We start from the raw sequence: 18,760 nt of genomic DNA on the forward strand, positions 1-18,760 counted from the left end.
CATTATTCCTTTGTGGAATATTGTTTACAACACATTTTCCCTATAGAAAAGACAGGTCTCAGTTGAGATCCAACTTCCAGACTTCCTCTTGGCTTTGCCTCATAATTTACTTTATTATCAGAAAACACCATTTACCAGAAAGCACACTTCTTTCAGTTACTTACCTTGACCCTCATATTCTGTTCCATAAATCTGCCTGAAGAGGTTCTTCTAATTCCTTTAGCCTCCATCTTCCAATGGCCTATTGGGTCACAATGCCCTCCCAGCTCCCCTATTCATCCTGATCTGTTTCCTGCGTACCTGGAGTTCCTGGCTGAGGGCTGGATGGATGGAGAAGATGAGTGTGACCATGGTAACAGCAAGGACTTGCAGGACAAGAAGACCAAAAAAGCCCCTAATCCACTCTGAACTGGAGTAACAGCTTAAATTCTGGGACCATGGGCTGGTCTGGCTGACACTACAGAGCTGGCATGTCTTTGATTTTGCTATTAAGGTGACACAGGGCGAATACATTCAGTATATGAGAGCTCAGTGCTGGGAGAAAGCAGAAGCCCCCTGGTGATGATAGCTTCTTGCCCATTGGAGGGAGGTTATCACCACCATCTTGGCCCTTCCCACCAGCATTCCTCAGGACCAACCAGGATGATGGGTACTGCATTTTGGGAGACAAAACCCAAAGGAAGCCCACCTGACCCTTGAATTGACCCCCTATGATATCTAAGTACAGCACCTGGATAGACAGTGTGGCAGCTGCCTTCCTCCAGAATTGAGAGCCTCATTGAAATGAATATCTTACTTCTAGGGAAGGGAGTTTGTGCTAGAGCTAGGCTTTTGCTTGAGGAACAAAGGGTTTGGCCAGGTATAAGGGCTCATATTTCTTCAGTTTCTTTCTGAACTTTATGTTCCTAACACTGATAACTGAAGTTCTTTGTGTCACTGTTGATGAAAATTTGGCATCCTAAGTCAAGACTTGCTACAACTTTTCCCAGTAGCTTCATCTGGCCACTGCTGCATCTCTCTTGGCCAAAGTAATCATTCGTGACTCAGCCCTTCACTGACTTGGCAACATTCTCATGGTTGTGCCTCTCCTACTCACTCTTGTTAGTTACCTGTGGGCCAGGCACTGTGCTGAGGATATAATGATGAAGGTTGACCTGGGCAGATACTAAACAAGCAGCAATATGAAGTATCATGAAGGAGAAATATAGGCTGCTATGGGAACATCACAAGCAGACTGTCTTAGGCTGGGTTCTCTAGAAAAGCAAAACCAGTAAAGTGTATAAATATGTATAGAGAGATTTATGTCAAGGAAATGGCTCATGCAGTTGTAGAGGCTGTAACGTCCCAAGTCCGCGGGTCAGGAAAGAAGCTTCTCCTGATTCTTGTAGCCACAGGGGCTGGCAAAGCCAAGATCTGCAGACTGGAGAGCAGGGCTGTTGGCTCACAGACTGTGAAGATTGATGAATCCCAAGATTGGCAGGTGATACAGCAGGTAAGCTGCTAGCTCCAGTCCCAACAACCAGAGGTCAGATGAACAGAAGCCAGCTGCAGAATCCAGAATGGGCAAAAGCCCCCAGCCCTACCTGAATGTCTGCACACACTCAATGCAGGCCACATGCCCAAGGCAACTCCCCTTCAACTGACTGGCTACTCACAGCAGATCCCATCATGGGGGTGATCACGTATCAAATCTCAACAGAGGAGTGATCACAACATTATACGACTGCCAAAACACTGAGAATCATGGCCCAGCCAAGTTGACACACAATTTTAACCATCACACAGACTAAGCATGGTTTAGAGAGGTTCAATAGGGTGTTTGGCACTTTAGGTACTGGTGCCACAAGCCTGTAAAAGAAATAACAAGATTTTATGTATGGGTGTAGATGTTACTCAGGGGAAGAAAAACTCTTTAGAATGGTGGCATTTGGTGGAAGAGGCATGCATCTAGATTTTTAGAAAAAAGGGTCTTGGTATCCTGAACCAATCTAGGCCCATAACCAAGGCATAGAGGTCAAAGAAGCCAGTGACCAGCCTGAGGTCACGACTGGACCCTTAGAGCTTGAGGGTCAAGAAGAGTGTCCTTTGCCCCAGTGCATGGTCTCTTTCCTTCTCTGCAGGTGCCAGCCAGCTTGCTGAGGCCTATACAAACACACAGAGTTGCCAGACAGACATCCTCCTCATGCCCCGCGGACAGAAGAGGGGCCGAGGCCTCAGAGCCCAGAGTATCTGCCCCCAGCTGTTGGAGATGGTACTGCACTTACAGCAGACCATGGAGGAGTGCTTCCTGCAGCTGATGACCAGGTACAGGCAGCAGGACCTGATGCTGGAGGAGCAGAGGCTGAACCTGCAGCAGAGGCACAGTCAGGTCATATATGAGCAGGAAGCCCTCCTGATCCGTTTAATGAGTCAGCTGGCCGACATCCTACAGTCTAGGTCCTGGAGTGGCCTAGGGCTCCAACTGCCTCCATGCTCCATGGATACTGGGAGTAATGCTGGAGGTGGTCAGGGAGCCCATTCACCCAGGCATCCTGACCAGATACCTCCCCTGTTGAGTGAGTTCAAAACTGCATTTGTCATCCATGACCTCTCCAGTCGTGGGGAAGACATCTCTGACTTCTACCACTCCGAGTTCCAAGCCTACAACGCCTACCATGGAGACAAATACCATGAGGATAACAACACCTTGGTGAGAATACAGGAACAAGTACCAGGGGACTAATCACTTAGATTTACTGAGCACCTCTGTGCTCAGTACTGCATGCTCTCATTTAATCTTCACAGCCCATGAAGCTGTCTTCTTATAGATAAGGGATCAAACCAAACCTGTTGCCATCAAGCCAATTCGAACTCATAGTGACCCCATAGGGCAGACTAGAACTGCCCCATAGGGCAGACTAGAACTGCCCCATAGGGTTTCCAAGGAGTGGTTAATAGATTTGAACTGCTGGCCTTTTGGTTAGCAGCCAAGGTCTTAACCACTGCACCACCAGGGCTCCATAGAAAAGAGAAGGGGCATAGAAATAAGGGGATGTGCCCAAGAAAGTTATAGATCTGGGGTCTGAATACCCCAGGCATGCTTTCCCTAAATCCCAGCTTATAACAACTAGAAGTCATGCACTGGCTCACCAGGGTGAGTGAACCTGCCCCTCAGGAGCTTAGACTGGTGATAGATGTAGTCAGCTATTGGGGAAGCAAACCTCAGTGTCCCTAAGAGCATTAAGGGATACCTTCTTCAGGTGGTCTGGAAAGGTCTCTTTGTCTTTAAGGCTGAATCAGCCTACCATATTGGGGTAGGGGCATCCAGGAGGGAGGAACACTGTGAATGAAAGCTTTAAGATGGGAAGGGCCTGGAATGACTGGGAAAGAGGATCATGTGGCTAGAGTAGGGACAATGAGCACTGTGGCAAGAGGTGGGCAGCGGTAGGTCATGGTGTGGTGTTAGGATATTATCCTAAAGGAGGATAAGAACTCAATGAAAGGCTCTCAGCAAAGGGGGTTCATAGCAGCTCTGTAGCCAGAGTGGGAGTGAAGGACTCTGGGTGGGTAGCACTAGCCATACTACCCTCTCTGTCCTGTATGAGTGATGTGTGGTTGACGGCCATCTGCTTTTCTGGGGTTTGAGTCAGGTATCTCCACTGGGCTCTGAGGGACTATACCTCCTCCAATGACTTGAAGGGCTCTTACATGGAAGGAGGAATAGCAGAGATGGGTACGAGGTAGGGCCTGTGGTAGTTAAGGGTCCAGGGTCTGGAATCAGGCAGGTGGACTTCTGTCAGTCACATGAGGTCACACACACAGGCGGATGACCCAATAAGCAAGGGAAGCATGGGATCACTTGTGCTCACTTACTAATCTGTATTGAACAATCTCACTTTTTCACAGGGAACTTGTAAATTGTCAGGGATTGTAAATTCGAAAAGTTTTGATTCTATAGGAAGGTGCTGTGGGGTTGGGAGAAAGATGCCAGCCATACCTAGAAGCAGACTCTTTAATGTGGTAAAAATATGTGAAATTGTTCACTACAGATGATCTAGTAATCACTCTGCTTACCTTGCCTATTGGATAATCCACCCCTGGTCACACGGCAAGTCGGTTATTCAAACTTCCTGAGTTTCACCGTTTTAAAGCAGGGATCATAATACAGCCTTCTCAGGAGCTGTGAGAGTTAAAGCAACCACATGAAACAATTCATCTAGTGTCTGGCACAAAGCAGAACTCAGTGACTAGTAGCTGGTCCACAATATAGCTACTATTACCATTACCTATGTGGCTCTAAAGGGAGAAATTTGCAAGCTGTAATAAGATGTTGGGTTTATGGAAAGTTTTCTACCACTTAAGGTTGTCAAACTGCTTTGTGGGGCAGGGAGAGATCCAGCTGGACTAATCCAAGATGGATATTAGCTTATTGGCATTTTTAAACGGGTCCATGTAGGACACAACAAGAGGACTGATCTCAGATTCCTCCCATCTCCAGGGCTTCATTAACCTTAGTACCAGTGAGAACAAGCTCTGCATTGACCTGATGACTAAAAGGGTAAGCCATGTTCTGGGCTGTGTGGGGACTCCCCCAGGCCCAGCCGCCCTGGAATGTTCCTGAGCATGTGGTAGATACAAGAGTGGGGCTTAGGAGTTTGGATAAATAATTTCTAGAACAGCACATCTAATCTCCTGGCCTTGCTGACTGTGTCCAGAGGTATTCTCTGGATAAGTATATGGTGGGTCGGCTGCCAAGGGAACCTCTGGCCCAAGTGTAAGATGGAGAAGGTTGTAAAATTAAACACTGCCTGGTGAGTTATCTGTGTAATCTATGATGAGAAGATGGAAGCCTCCATTCAGCAAGGAGTGTACAGCATGCATACCAATTCCCCTTCTAGGAGGTCACGTATGTGCAGGGCAAACATTGTGTGCATACTAGGAGTAAATGAGGCATCATGGCCTTCCCCAGTTGGGTTGCCCTTAAACTCTCTTTGCCAACAGTTGAGTCGGAGTGACATGAACTACATTGAGGATGCCCTGCTACAATACTGTGATTGGAGAGGGCAACCATTGTAAGTAACCTTCAGATCCATGTACCTGGTCCACAGGCATCTCTCCTCATCCAGGGGAGGATTCAAGGCACCAGTCTTGGTTGGTTGTCTCCCTTTATCTCTGGGTAATGAATTCTAGCAAATACGTAGAGCAAAAGATCATGAAGCAACCTGGCATAGTAGAAATAGCACTCTCTTATAATTCAAAAGGCCTGAGTTCTTGTCCCAGCTCACACACTTATTATCTGTGTGACCTGGGGAGTTGATAGCCTTAGTTGGTAGCCCTGTAAAATGAGGTTGAACTTGGTAGCAAAGATCCTTTCTAGTTTAGACACTCTACCCTTTGAAAAGGACTAAAGGCTAGACTCTGAATGAGGAAGGGTCTCCAGGCCTAGAAACCACACGGTCTCTCTGGGTCTGTCAACAGCCTACGGGAAGAAGTGGCCCGGTTCCTGACCTACTACTGCAAGGCACCTGTTCCTCTTGATCCAGAAAATGTGAGTCAGTTTTCTGGCCTTGCTGCCACTCTGGTGCAAGGCTGTATTTTGAGGGGACTCTCTTGAGTTTTCCAGGGGAATGGGGAGAACCAGTGAAGAGTCTCAGGGCTTGGGCAGAGTGAATGTCAATGAGTCCCAACTGAGGAGGATCCTTATCACTGTTCCCCACTAAAGGAAACAGAGTGGCTGCCCCTTTTTCACTTGGGTCTTGCATTTTGACTTAATTTCTGCCTTTTATGTGTCTCAGGTAGTTGCTCTCAATGGCTGCTGCTCTGTCTTCTCAGCACTGGCCACGGTTCTGTGTGATGTAGGGGGTAAGTCAATGGGCTCTGCTTTCACTCTCAGTGAACCACCAGGCTATGGGCAGAAGTATGTGGGCACTGGGCTTTGAGGAAAAAGACCATCTTGATCAAGGACTTTCCCCCAAAGTGCTGGGATTTCTCCTATACTAACCAGTATATCTTCCTATTATTTCTATGGGAGTGAGGAGTTTGGATCCCCATTTAACATAGAGGTGGTACATAATGATAATCTTCAAGGTGGTAGGCCTCAGAAATGACAATGGAAACCAGCCCATTACGCTGAGTTGACTTTTGGTCTCAACTCCAATACTGAGAGCCCTGGCAAATTGGCTTAGATTGTATAGATTTCCAACTTTCTATGGAAAAAATTGCAGTTTTTCCTGGAACAAATAAGGCTGTGAGATCTATTCTCAACCTCACTTTAATCAATGCCCATACAAGAGTCTCTGATCTTAATGAGCTCTGGCTGCATGGAAAGAAGTATCCAAGATGGCTTGTTTCATTCAAAGGTGTGGGTCATTGGGTAGCTCACCAATGAGGCCAAATGGATAGGAAGAAAAGAACGTATGAGATCAGCAGGTACAAAGAACCTGAGCCATGTAAAAAGGAGAGAGAGAAGAGCCCTCCCTGTGTATGGGCCTTGGCTTCTAGTGTTTGGCCTGAAGCCGACAAGACTCTCCAAATGACCAGTGTTCCCCCAGCTAGCAAGCCTGGCTTGATTCATGCCCTGATTCTGAGCCATTCAGTCATATTCTTCCCTTTTCTCATTCTTTAGTGTACCCCCAAAGAGAAACTTGAGTCTCCCCCCAAGTATTGGCTATAAGAATGAATTAAATTTTATAGATTCTAAGTCCAAGAGCACTAATCCCAAGGTTAGAGGCATTGCCAAACTGACCTTTTATGTTGGTAGCTTTGCTGCTAGTCTCGGGGGGAGGAGGTGGTGGTAGGTCTGATTGAGAGACTGTGGACTGAAAACTTCATTGTCTTGTGCTTTCAGAGGTCTTTCTGATCCCCACCCCCTTCTATGGTGGTCTAGCCTTTAGCTCCCGTCTGTATGCGAACATTGAGCTGTTTTTCGTCCACCTGGACAGTGAGGTCAGAATGGGGCCCCTTCTGCTCAGCCTACCTAGGCAAGGGACTTTCCTAGGGGCAGTGGGAATACATAGGGGGTCTTGCAATCTTACCATATGAATGATGGTGAGGAGGGGTGGAGAAATCAGGATAAAGAAGGCATGTTGGACTAGAGGCCTTGGTATGAAGGCAAAGGATTGTTGTGGGTTTAAGGAAATGAGGAATCAAGGCTCAGCTCTTCCAGATGGACAATTCTCAGGCACTGCTTTCCAGATCACTGGTGAGAACACTCGACCTTTCCAGCTCACTGTGGACAAGTTGGAGCAAGGCCTACATGAAGCTAGGCTTAAGGTAAGGAGGGAACTGTGTTTTCAAGATGGCTACTGCTGGCTCTGAAAGGGGCTAAGTACTGAGACTCTGTTACAATATACTCACCAAGACCTTGTGGACTGTCTATTAAGAGACAGGGAATGAGCCCAGGGGAGTTTTCCCCTAGGATCTCTGTCTCCTGTTGATACCAGTCCTCAGAGCTCTTTTTGCTTCCCCTCTGCAGGCAGTATGATAGCTGCTGCTTCAAGATCCTTCCCTAGGCCTTAATTAGATGTCCTATATTGGGTGCCCTGACCTATGAAGAACCCTTGGCTGAATTTGTGATAGATATTAAAGATTTCTGTTCACTCAGTTATGTTTGGGTTCTTTTTAGAGGAAAAAGGTCAGAGGCCTCGTGCTAATCAACCCTCAGAATCCTCTGGGTGACATCTACTCCCAAGACTCACTGAAGGAATACCTGAAATTTGCCGAGAGGTATGTGAGTTCCACCCCTTGTAACTAGATGTTATTATTGTTGTTGTTAGGTGCTGTCAAGTTGGTTCCGACTCATAGACACCCCATGTACAAGAGAGTGAAACACTGCCCGGGCCTGCGCCATCCTCACAATCATTGTTATACTTGAGCCCACTGTTGAGCCACTATGTCAATCCATCCCGTTGAGGGTCTCCCTTTTTCTCATTGATCCTCCATTTTACCAAGCATGATGTCCTTCTCCAGGGACTGGTCCCTCCTGATAATGTGTCCAAAGTACATGAGACAAAGTCTTGCCATCCTTGCTTCTAAAGAGCATTCTGGCTGTACTTCTTCCAAGACAGATTTGTTCGTTCTTTTGGCAGTCCATGGTATATTCAATATCCTTCGCCAACACCATAACTGAAAGACGTCAATTCTTCTTTGGTCTTCCTTATTCACTGTCCAGCTTTCGCATGCATATGAAGCGATTGAAAATACTATGGGTTGGGTCAGGTGCACCATTGTCCTCAAAGTAACATTATTGCTTTTCAACACTTTAAAGAGGTCTTTTGCAGCAGATTTGCCCAACGCAATATGTCATCTGATTTCTCGACTGCTGCTTCCATGGGCAATGACTGTGTAGATCCAAGCAAAATGAAATCCTCGTGACTAGGTGAAGTCCCTAGAAAGGGTTTCTATCACCTATAGTCAAGAAGTCAGAAGCTTTACCCTAATTACTCTTACTACATACCATACTTCACGAAGTTATATACAACTAATTGAAATTGAAATGAAGGAAAATGCACCCACATGCTTACCACTTCAAACTTTTCTTGCCATTTCGTTTCTAGGCTTTGCCAATATACAGATATATACAAAACTATTATAATATAGTTCTGTTGCTTTTCAACTTATTGTAGCATATAATCACTTTCTCCCAACATTCATTTCCTAAACAATTTGGCCTAAGGTGCTCAGGAAGGCAAACTCAGACCTCACCAGGTGAAAACCATGTTCCTATAGAACTTTCAAGGAGCCCTGGTGGCACAATGCTTAAGCAGCTCAACTGCCAACCAAAAGCTTGGCAGTTCAAACCCATCCACCAGCTCTGTGGGAGAAAAGACCTGCTCCCATAAAGATTACAGCCTTGGAAACCCTATGGGGCAGTTCTACTCTGCCACATTGGGTTGTTATGAGTCACAATCACTTGACAGCACACAACAACAACATAGAATTTTCACCTCCCATTCCTAAGAACGTGTTAACATTTGTTAGTGCTGGAGTCTTAAAATACCCCTATTCGTTAGGGCAGATAATCTTCCATTTTCTAGAAAAGACAGATTTATTCAAACTCCATAACTAAGCCAGACCAATTTATGGCAGAGCATGGGGGCAGGGGAAAGAATGCTGGAGATGCTGGGCTGGAATTCTACAGAACTGGGTTCAAATGCGAGCTCCAGCACCTGCTAATCAAGGGAATTTCACATCTCAGGGCCTCAGTTTCTTCATTTGTGAAATGGAGATGACAGTACTACTCCAGAGGGTTGCTGGGGAGAATAAACGAGATGATGCACATAAGCACATAGCCCAGTGCCATCACTCGATTAATACCCCAAGTAAGGGGCTCCTGACTCATCGGGCTCCAACTCTGTAAGACACCCAGCCCCTTCCCCTTGCTCTCTGACTGATGGATGAAGGGTTAGATAAGATGTTTTCATGTGTCTTACTTGGGTCCTATCCTTCCCAGTACCCCCAAGCCAGGTCTAACTGTCCCTTCTAGTGTACCACCCCATTCCACCTTACCAGTAGCGTATCTAGGGTATTGCACTGGCTCTGGGTGCGTGGCACCACTGAGCAGTTTTTCTATTATCTCAGTGTGGCCCAACGTCCTTCCTCAAGCATGGTAATATGCTAATTAAAAGATTAATGAACTTGACTTGTATTTTTGAGCTGATATTATGGTAAAGATATCTAAAAGAGGGGTGTCAGATGTTTGGACAGGGCACAATTTCAGTGCTTGTCATAGGTGCCATATTCCATAGGTATGCTGCTGGCTGTACTGGGCTAATAGAAATTGCTTAGTTGCACCACATACCCAGGGCCAGTATAATACCTGCCATACTCTAGTACCTTACCATGCCCCTTGAAGGGTTTGGTGGGCTGCTGGGGTGGTAGGAAATCTGATCTGTACCTAGGAAAGATCGTAAAAGGAAGTTAATTATGATTAGAGAAAGAACTTTGCTCTTGTTCTTCTTTTGTCCAATCTGCAGGCATAAGCTACATGTGATTATAGATGAGATTTACATGCTGTCTGTATTTGATAAATCCACCACATTCCACAGTGTCCTGAGCATGGAAAGGTGAGTTGGTCTTAGCTGGAGCTGGGAATAAAAACCATGGGGTTCCTGCTCTGCATGGTGCGTTGTTTACGTGCCAAAAACTTCATTGGCTATGTGCTAGGTACTGAGTTAAGTAGCAAGGGGAATGTGAAAATGAACAAAGCATCATTTTTCCTCCCAAGTATCTTCTAAAAGTCATGTTATATACAAGATAACTTGAAGGCAGGGTAGAAAGTGTGCTGTCAGAAGTCAAGATAAAGCCCTACAGAAGACCAGGGTAGGAAGCTCTTGGTTAAGTACAGCACAGAGCAGAACTTCCCCAGGGGTAGTATTTGGCCCTTGGATAGGAGTCCAGCAAGAAAATCAAGGGAAGTGCATGCCTGGTAGAAGGAATAGCTACATAAAAGCTGAGGCAGTAAGAAATAGGTGAGCACGTTCTAGGAATGGTGGGTGGCCATATATGACTAGCCAAACGCCAAGAAGGTGGCTTGGGACCAGCTGTAGAAGGGCCACGAGCCAGGCTGAGGGCCCTGGACTTTATTCAGTGGGCACTTGAGAGTTGTTCCATCTAGGATGCCTTGTGTTGACTTTCTGCCTTAATTAGGGCAGTATTGACCTCTGTTGGCCCACCTGTCTGGGAGTGACCTCAAGTCCTCTTTCTCCTTTCCTTTCATACACGTCAAGTCTTTATCCTTCAACTATTCCTCCATAACCTTGATTGTACTATCTCTTCTCTAGTTTGCCTGACCCCAACAGGACCCATGTGATCTGGGGTACCAGTAAGGTGAGCCCCAGCTGTCGATCCTTGGGTGGGGAAGGAAGGAGAACAGGAGCAGAAGGTACCCAAACCAGGTGTTCTCTCCCCTACTACTCTTTTTCTAGGATTTTGGCATCTCTGGCTTCCGTTTTGGCACTCTATACACCCGCAGCAAGGCAGTGGTCACTGCCATGAGTGCCTTTGGCTACCTCCACAGCATCTCTGGCATCACCCAGCATAAGCTGTGTCGGCTGCTCCAGGACAGAGGTACTGAGCTCCATCCTAGGCTAGCATCTTGGCTGGACTTCTTGGCCACAGGGAATTCCTGGGTCTTCTTGGACCTCTGTTAATGCCCTTCATACACGGAGATCCTGTTCACTGTCTCAGGCTTGGCCTTGGCAGGACATGAAGTTTGAAGGAGGGTAGGATGCAGCTCAGATGGTGCAGTGGGATGATGCAGGTGCTGGTCTAAAACACAGCATGGGCTTGAACTTCTGGATGTCTGGTAGCTCTTACTCTGCCTAGAAAGGGGATAGTCAATTGCACTCTTAAGATCTGAAGGTAGGAAGTTGAAAAATCGGTCTTTATGTAAATGTCTCCTTTCTTCTCTAATCCCCTGCTTGCTTCAGGAAAAGATTACAAAGAAACTCCCTGCATCCTCTAATACAGCTTAACCTCATCTTCCAAGGTGACCAAAAGGAGAGTTCCATCTGGGGGAGTTGATGTGGCTAGATTTATGGCACCTAGATTCATATTCCCCCCTGGATCTCAAGTGAATGCTGGCCTTAAAGGGAACTTACCCCCTTTCATGCTGTGGCCCAAATGTAGATAAGACCCCTTTTCTTTAATCCTCTATAATAGAGCAGATACCAGGCTGGAAGGTTTTTTTTTTTTTTTTTTTTTTTTTTTAAAATAAACGTGTCAAAGATTTAACACATTAATTAGTGAAGGGGGCTGCAACATCATTTAAGAGTTTTAAGAGGTCAGGGTATTTACAGACAATTTATCAAAGAAAGTTAGGTAAGATTTCTGAGTTAACAAGGGAGCAATTAGTCCAAAGGACTAATAGACCACATGAACCACAGCCTCCATGAACCCAAGAGCAGAAGAACTAGATGGTGCCCCACCACCACTGCAGACAGCGCTGACTGGGATCACAACAGAAGGTCCCGGACAGAGAAGGAGAAAAACATACAACAAAAAATCAAATTCACAAAAAAGACTGAAGGAACCCCCAAGACCATGGCCTTAAGAAACCCCTTTGATTGGGAACTGAAGCCATTCCCAGAGAGACCACTTTTCAGCCAAACAGTTTGAAGGGTTTAAATAAAAAGCTGGGATATAATGAAACAAACTAATGTAATAAAATAAGATGGCTTAAAAAAAACAGTTTAATTTCAGCTTTGAATAGGGAAGGAGGTAGATAGGAGAAATTTTAACTGGATGTTTTCCTATATGCACCAGACCCTTTGATATTTGGCAGAAACCAGCTTCCCAGCCCCTAGAACATTGATTCTCAACCTCGGCAGCACATGGGAATTACCTAGGGAGCTTTAATACTAGTGCATGGGCCCCATCCCAAAGAGTCTGATGTAGATAATCTTGAGGGTATAGTTTAGGCATTAAACTCCAGATAGTTTTAATAACAGATGGTTCTAATACCAAGGACAATTGAGCTAAGAGCACCCCAGGTTCCTCAAAGTCCATAGTGTGAGGCTCAAAGGCAGGAGATATGGGGACCTGCTGCTTCTCCAGTTGACACCAGGAGCATCAACCCCTTTTAGGGGATATTCTTCCATTATACCTCCTCCTTGCCTCAGGGGTATAAATGCAAACAGAGCGTTTCTATTGAACTATTGAGAAACCCAATGTCTCTACCTAAGCCATAGATGAGAGGTGGGTGTGTTGGGTATGGATGCCCATAACACATAGATGTGTTGATGGATGCCATCAATTCAAATATGATAGTCTTGGATAGAAGAGCTGGCATGAAGACCAGATAGGGAGCAGTTGGTAAGGAACCCTTTGGTAGATCTGACACAAAACCTGTGATGGCTCTCTTCCTCCATTCATCCAGATTGGATTGATAAAGTGTACCTGCCCACTAATTGGTCCCGGCTCCGGGAAGCTCACAAGTATGTCACAGGCAAGCTGAAGGCCTTGAAGATCCCCTTTCTCAATCGTGGCTCTGGCTTCTATATCTGGATCAATTTGAAAAAGGTTAGGTCTGGGAATGAAGACTAGCATTCTGGGGCAGAACTGCAAATAGACCCTGGGCTAAGCTCTGTCCTCTGCCCTCCCTAGTACCTGGACCCGTGTACATTTGAGACGGAGCTAGTCCTCCACCACCGCTTCTTGGATAACAAGGTGATGCTGTCCTGTGGCAAGTCCTACATGTGTAAGGAGCCAGGCTGGTTCCGCCTTGTCTTTGCGGATAAACCCCACCGGCTGAAAGTGGGTGAGTGGTGCTGACCTCCCAATCCTGGCTCCTTCAAAGATGCCCCACCAACTTCTCTATAACCCAACTCCTGAATGATCAAGATGTGGTGAAACCCATGTGAAATTGTTCACTATGGATTAGTAAGTAAATACAATTAAGCCAGTATGTACTGTGCTTACTGGTTAATCTGCCCCTGTGACTTTTCCCTTTTTCTTTTAGCAGCCTATAGCTTGTCCTTCTATTCTACCTGTTTCAATCTTCATATCTTTAATTAAATGCCTTTGTAAACAGGAACTGATAGGTGCTTGAGATACATACCTACTAATTCATTATACCTTCAGGTGTCTGTTTTGTGCCCGACATTGAACAAGGCATTGAGACTATGTATAATCCTCTAAGAAGTGGTACTCTGGCCCTGTAGGACTTGCAGTCCAGTAGTGGGGATGGATGGGTAGATGATGGAAGTTCCTCTCTTGTATATTATGCTATGGAGTTCAGATACTCCTCTGAAGATTTTAGAGACCATCACATCCATTTTAACAAGTATTTATTGCCTCACACTGCATGCCAGGCACTATTCTACCTGCTGGGAATGCAGCAATGAATGAGACAAGGGGAACTTTGATGCTGCAGCAATATCTTTTTGGCTAGTGTAGAGAGCAGATTGAGTGAAGAGATACTACCCTACCCATTGCCATTCAGTCAATTCTAACTAGTAGTGACCCTATAGGACAGAGTGTAGAACAAGGCTATAAATCTTTATGGGAGATGATCACCACCTCTTTTTCTCCCGCGGAGCTGCTGGTGGGTTCGAACCGCGGACCTTCCAGTTAACAGCTGAGCGCTTAACCACTGCACCACAAGGGCTCCTTTTGAAAAGACTCTAGACGCATGGAACACTTGATGAGGCCATGGCTATAAGTCAAGGTACAGGATTTGATATGAGACTTTAAGGTATCTAGCAGGCTGCTATGACATTGCCATTGGGGATGTGGCAGGTAGACATAAAATCCATCCCAAAGAAGGGAGGCCTAAAGTTCAGCATTGGTAGAATCACTGAATAAGAATTTCAGGGATCGTCTACCAAGACCTGGGTATGTTTGAGGCCCACCTGCCAATCCACTAAGTATTTGTCTCCATTTGGACCCTCTAGCAATGCATCGGTTCTGTGAAGTGCTACAAGAACAGAAGGAGGAGTTGACAGTGAGGCTCTTAGAAGATGCACAGAAGGAGTAGGCTGTCTGCCTCCCATCCAGCCACAAGCTCAGTTGTTCCAGAGGGCTGCGACATTGAACTGCTGCTGTGACTGAGCAAACAGTGGGCTTCTCCAGGAACAGTCTCATCTGGCCCAGTCATTGACCTCCTTGAACTGAGCTAAACATCTGTCACTTTTGGAAGCTTTGCATCTTTTTAGTCTTTGCTAACCATTGTGTGTGTGGTGAAATGGATGTTTTTACTGAGGTTGGGAAGGCTTAGGGGGCACCTGAAGTAGGATAAAGGGAGTCCCCTGGGTCCCTGTTTAGATGGGGTTTTTTAAAAAAATTCAGTGTCTAATAAATTCCATATTCTCTTAAATTCCAGGTCTGTTTTATTTTGTGTTCACATTCTTCCTAATCTTGTGCAGGAGCTAGATGGGTTTCTGTCCTTTTTATCTTTAAACACTAAGGCAGGTTGAATGTGAAGAATACTATCTGTGCCAGGTCAGAAAGAAAGAAGTGATTCCAGACTGATGGAGCACTTTCTAGGTGTCAGGTTCTCTTCACCCATGTTCCCATAGGATCCTCATAAGATCACACCCATCTTACACATGAGCTGCTAAGTGGCATGGTGGGTATATGTTGTTGTGTGCCATAGAGTTGATTCTGACTTATAGCGACACTATAGGACAGAGTAGAACTGTGAGTCTCCTAGACTGAAATATTTACAGGAACAGATCACCAGGTCTTTTCTTCCACGGAGTGGCTGCTGGATTTGAACCACAGACCTTTTGGTTAGCAGCCGAGCACTTAACCATTGTGTCACTAGGGCTCCTTTGGTGGGTGTTTAATCCCGAGTATTTTCAGAGTTCTTTCCACTCTTGCCTTTCCAAAGGCTTTTGAAATGGAATTTCTGGGGACAAGCAATGTAAAAAGTTCTGGGCATTCCACATTCTTGCCAACATTTGGTGTTGTCAATCTCATTGAAATTTCAGTCATTCTGGTGGGTATGTAGATCTTATTCTGTTTTTAATTTGTATTTCCCTGATGGCTAATGATGATCATCTTTTCATGTGCTTACTGGCAATTCAGTTCTCTTGTTTTTATGTCTTTGATTTTTTTTGCCCATTAAAAAATTTTAATTCAAAGTAAAATTGTCATAAAAAACCACGTCCAGCAAAATCTTGTAATAAGACACCCAACTTGGTTTGCAAAGATATCTCACTAACAAGGGCAAATAGTAATAATATCAAAATAATTCAAATGGGCTCATCTGTTAAGACTGAATCTAGTTGTCACCTAAAAGAAATGTTATGTCTCTGAAAGAACAAAGCTTTCTGTCTGCAGATCTAGAAGCAGACTATGAACTCCCTACTTCTCCTCTCCAACAAAACCTCCCTAGCTCTGTCGTTAGGTTAGATCCGTTGTTTTAAAAAATGTTTTATTTTGGAATAACTTTAGATTTGTACAGAGAACTTACCAAGGTATTACAGAGAGTTTCCATATACTCCTCATCTGTTTTCCCCTAATGTTAACATCTTCCATTACCATAGTATATGGTTATTTAAGCTAAAAAAACCAACATTGGTACATTATTGTTAACTAAAGGAGACCTGGTAGTACAATGGTTAAGCGCTCAGCTGCTAACTGAAAGGTCAATGGATTGAACCCACCAGACGGTCTCTGGGAGAAAAGACCTGGTGATCTGCTCCCATAAAGGTTACAGCCTAGGAAACGAGATGGGGCAGTTCTCCTCTGTCCTATAGGATTGCTATGAGTTGGAATCAACCTGATGGCACACAACAACAACATTGTTAACTAAACTTCAGATTGGATTTGGATTTCACCAGGTTTTCTACTGAAGCCATTTTTCTGGTCCAGAATCTAATCCAGGACACCACATTGCATTTAGTTGTCATGTTTCCTTAGTCTCCTCTGGTCTGTGACAGTTTCTCAGTCTTTCCTTTTTTTTCATTACTTTGGCAATTTTTAAGACTGCTGGTCAGGTATTTTGTAGAACATCCCTTGATTTGGGTTTGTCTGATGATTTTTTGCATGACTTGATTGGCGTTATGGGTTTTTCGAAAGAATACCAGAGCTGAAGTACAGGGGCGTAGCAAGGGTAATGAGTGCCCTGGGGCAATCTCTAAGTTGCAATACACCCCCCAAGATGAATAGACATTGATAGTGGCCATGTGTCAAAGAAATAACCTTCCCCCATCTTGTCTGGCCACCTCAGGTTGGCGCCTTTCATGTTTGTGGCTCCTTGGAATATCATTCCTTGCTTCTCTTGGTATCCCCTTGACTTTCACCCAGGGGCAAGTGCCCCTCACTACGCCTCTGTCTGCCGTGCTTGAGGAAGGATGTTGAGCCATACCTGATTAACAGGAACTGCTCAGTGGCACCTCCCACTGGAAGAGGCTACACAGGCCTGGTTCACTCTTATTTACTCCGCATTGCTAACCACCACATTGTCTTATGATCTTGTTTCTCCAGTTTCTACAAAAGGTTTAAGATTAACCGATGTTCCTCCTTGGAGGGTAGAAAACAAGTGATAATGATCTAAGCATGAAAACCAAACAAAGCACCTATCTTGTGACAAGGAAAACCAGGATGTCACCAGATAACCTCCAAGAATACCAGTAGAAGATTAACTCATGGAGACATGACCACCTCAAGGGGAAACTAACACAAACTTCTAACACCAATAATCCTGTCCTATAAAAGCCTTCAGCCGATCTCCAGTGGGGGAGACAGGTTTTTTGGAGGAATCTATTCCCCTCTGTCTCCTATACATCGATATATAATAAACCTCTTGCTGCTCACCTCACCCGTCTCAGAATTGGCTATTGCGGCAGGCGGCTCCAATTCGCGTTATTGCAGTAACACCCCCCCCCCTTCAAGTGGCACCCAGGGCAAGTGCCATACCTGCCATACCTTAGGTACACCTCTGCTGAAGCATCCTGATCTTTTCATATCAGGGGTTACATGATATTAACATGACTTATCATTGGTGATATTCATCTTGATCACTTGATTAAGGTGATGTTGGCCAGATTCCTCCTTTGCAAAGTTACTATTACTCTCCATACTCTTCTTTAGAAACAAGTCACTGCATGCTGCCCACAATCAAGGCAGGGAGGGATTAAGTTGCACCTCCTGAGGCAGGGAGTATCTACATATATTATTTGGAATTCTTCTTAAGGAAGATTTGTCCCTTCTCCCAAGGGGAGTGTTTTAAAATGAAAATCTTGAGGTTACTTTCCTGCTTAAAATCCCTCAGTTGTTCCTTACTGCCCTGAGTGGTACAAACAGTTAACATATTTGGCTGCTAACCTAAAGGTTGGAAGTTTGAGTCCACCCAGAGGTGCCTCAGAAGAAAGGTCTGGTCATCTACTTCCAAACTCAGCCATTGAAAACTCTATGGAGCCAGTTCTACTCAGACACACATGGGATGGCCATGAGTCACAGTCAACTCAGTGGTAACTCATTGTGGTTTAGCCTTATCATGGTTTATTTTCAGAGATTTATGATCTGGCCCCTCCTTGTATCTCCAACCTTTTTCACCACTCCTAGCCTCTCCTTCCTCCCTGCACCCCCCTAAACCCCAACAGTATTGGATTTGATGCAGTTCTTTAATGTTCCACATTGTCTTTTACCTTTGAGGCTCCTATCAAACTGTTCCTTCTGCTTCTAACACCCCACCCTCCAGCTGGCTAACTCCTACTCATCCTTAAGAACTCAACCATCACTTTCTAAGAGTTTAGGTGAATATTGGGGAGTGGGTGGGGAGGAGGGAAGGCTTCCTTATAAGTGGGGCAAATGTCTGTGTGCATCCATGGCACTCAGTAATTCCCTTTTGTCATTGTCATTACACTTGTTAATCGGCCTTCCCAATCAACCACAAAGGCCGCTGCTTGTTTGGCTCACAGCTGTATCCCAGCATTTGCAGAGGTCTAGTACAAAACAGAAAACCCTGGTAGCACAGTGGTTAAGAGTTCAGCTGCTAACCAAAAGGTCAACAGTTCAAATCCACCAGGCATTCCTTGGAAACCCTATGGGGCAGTTCTACTCTGTCCTATAGGGTCGCTATGAGTTGGAATAGACTCCATGGCAATGGGTTTGGGTTTTTTTTTTTTTTTTTTTTAGCACAAAACAGGCATTCATTAAGACAATTTGTCTGAAATAAAAATGACTTGAAGGGAGGGAAATGGCTTTCCTATTTTACAGAAAAAACACATCGAGGCCCCAAAGTCACATGAGTTGTTCAAGGTCATAACATTAATTAGTGACAAGGCCAAACCAAAAAACAAACAAACAAACAAAAAACCCCAAACCAAAAATT

The 18,760-nt window shown here is 45.1% G+C and overlaps 1 protein-coding gene across 1 annotated transcript; it reads left to right on the top strand.

Annotated features, from left to right (window-relative positions):
• The first annotated feature begins 324 nt into the window (after positions 1-324).
• On the top strand, positions 325-14,455 carry ACCSL (1-aminocyclopropane-1-carboxylate synthase homolog (inactive) like). Its single transcript, XM_012558880.2, has 15 exons — positions 325-352; positions 2,121-2,689; positions 4,478-4,537; positions 4,981-5,051; positions 5,458-5,527; positions 5,775-5,841; positions 6,827-6,924; positions 7,174-7,251; positions 7,604-7,704; positions 9,954-10,043; positions 10,761-10,806; positions 10,905-11,046; positions 12,857-12,999; positions 13,084-13,237; positions 14,373-14,455. The coding sequence occupies exons 1-15, from the start codon at positions 325-327 to the stop codon at positions 14,453-14,455; spliced, it is 1,800 nt and encodes a 599-aa protein (XP_012414334.2).
• Positions 14,456-18,760: the final 4,305 nt, after the last annotated feature.

Source organism: Trichechus manatus, unplaced genomic scaffold, assembly GCF_000243295.1.
Source record: "Trichechus manatus latirostris isolate Lorelei unplaced genomic scaffold, TriManLat1.0 scaffold00191, whole genome shotgun sequence".
In the NCBI taxonomy this organism is placed as follows: Eukaryota; Metazoa; Chordata; class Mammalia; order Sirenia; family Trichechidae; genus Trichechus; species Trichechus manatus.

What these genes read in the sequence shown, in the direction of transcription:
- ACCSL (XM_012558880.2), top strand. Translation starts at nt 325, where the DNA reads ATGGATGGAGAAGATGAGTGTGACCATG. An exon ending in GATTGGAGAGGGCAACCATT is followed by an intron (nt 5,052 to 5,457) that starts GTAAGTAACCTT and finishes GTCTGTCAACAG; the next exon opens with CCTACGGGAAGAAGTGGCCC. An exon ending in TCGTCCACCTGGACAGTGAG is followed by an intron (nt 6,925 to 7,173) that starts GTCAGAATGGGG and finishes ACTGCTTTCCAG; the next exon opens with ATCACTGGTGAGAACACTCG.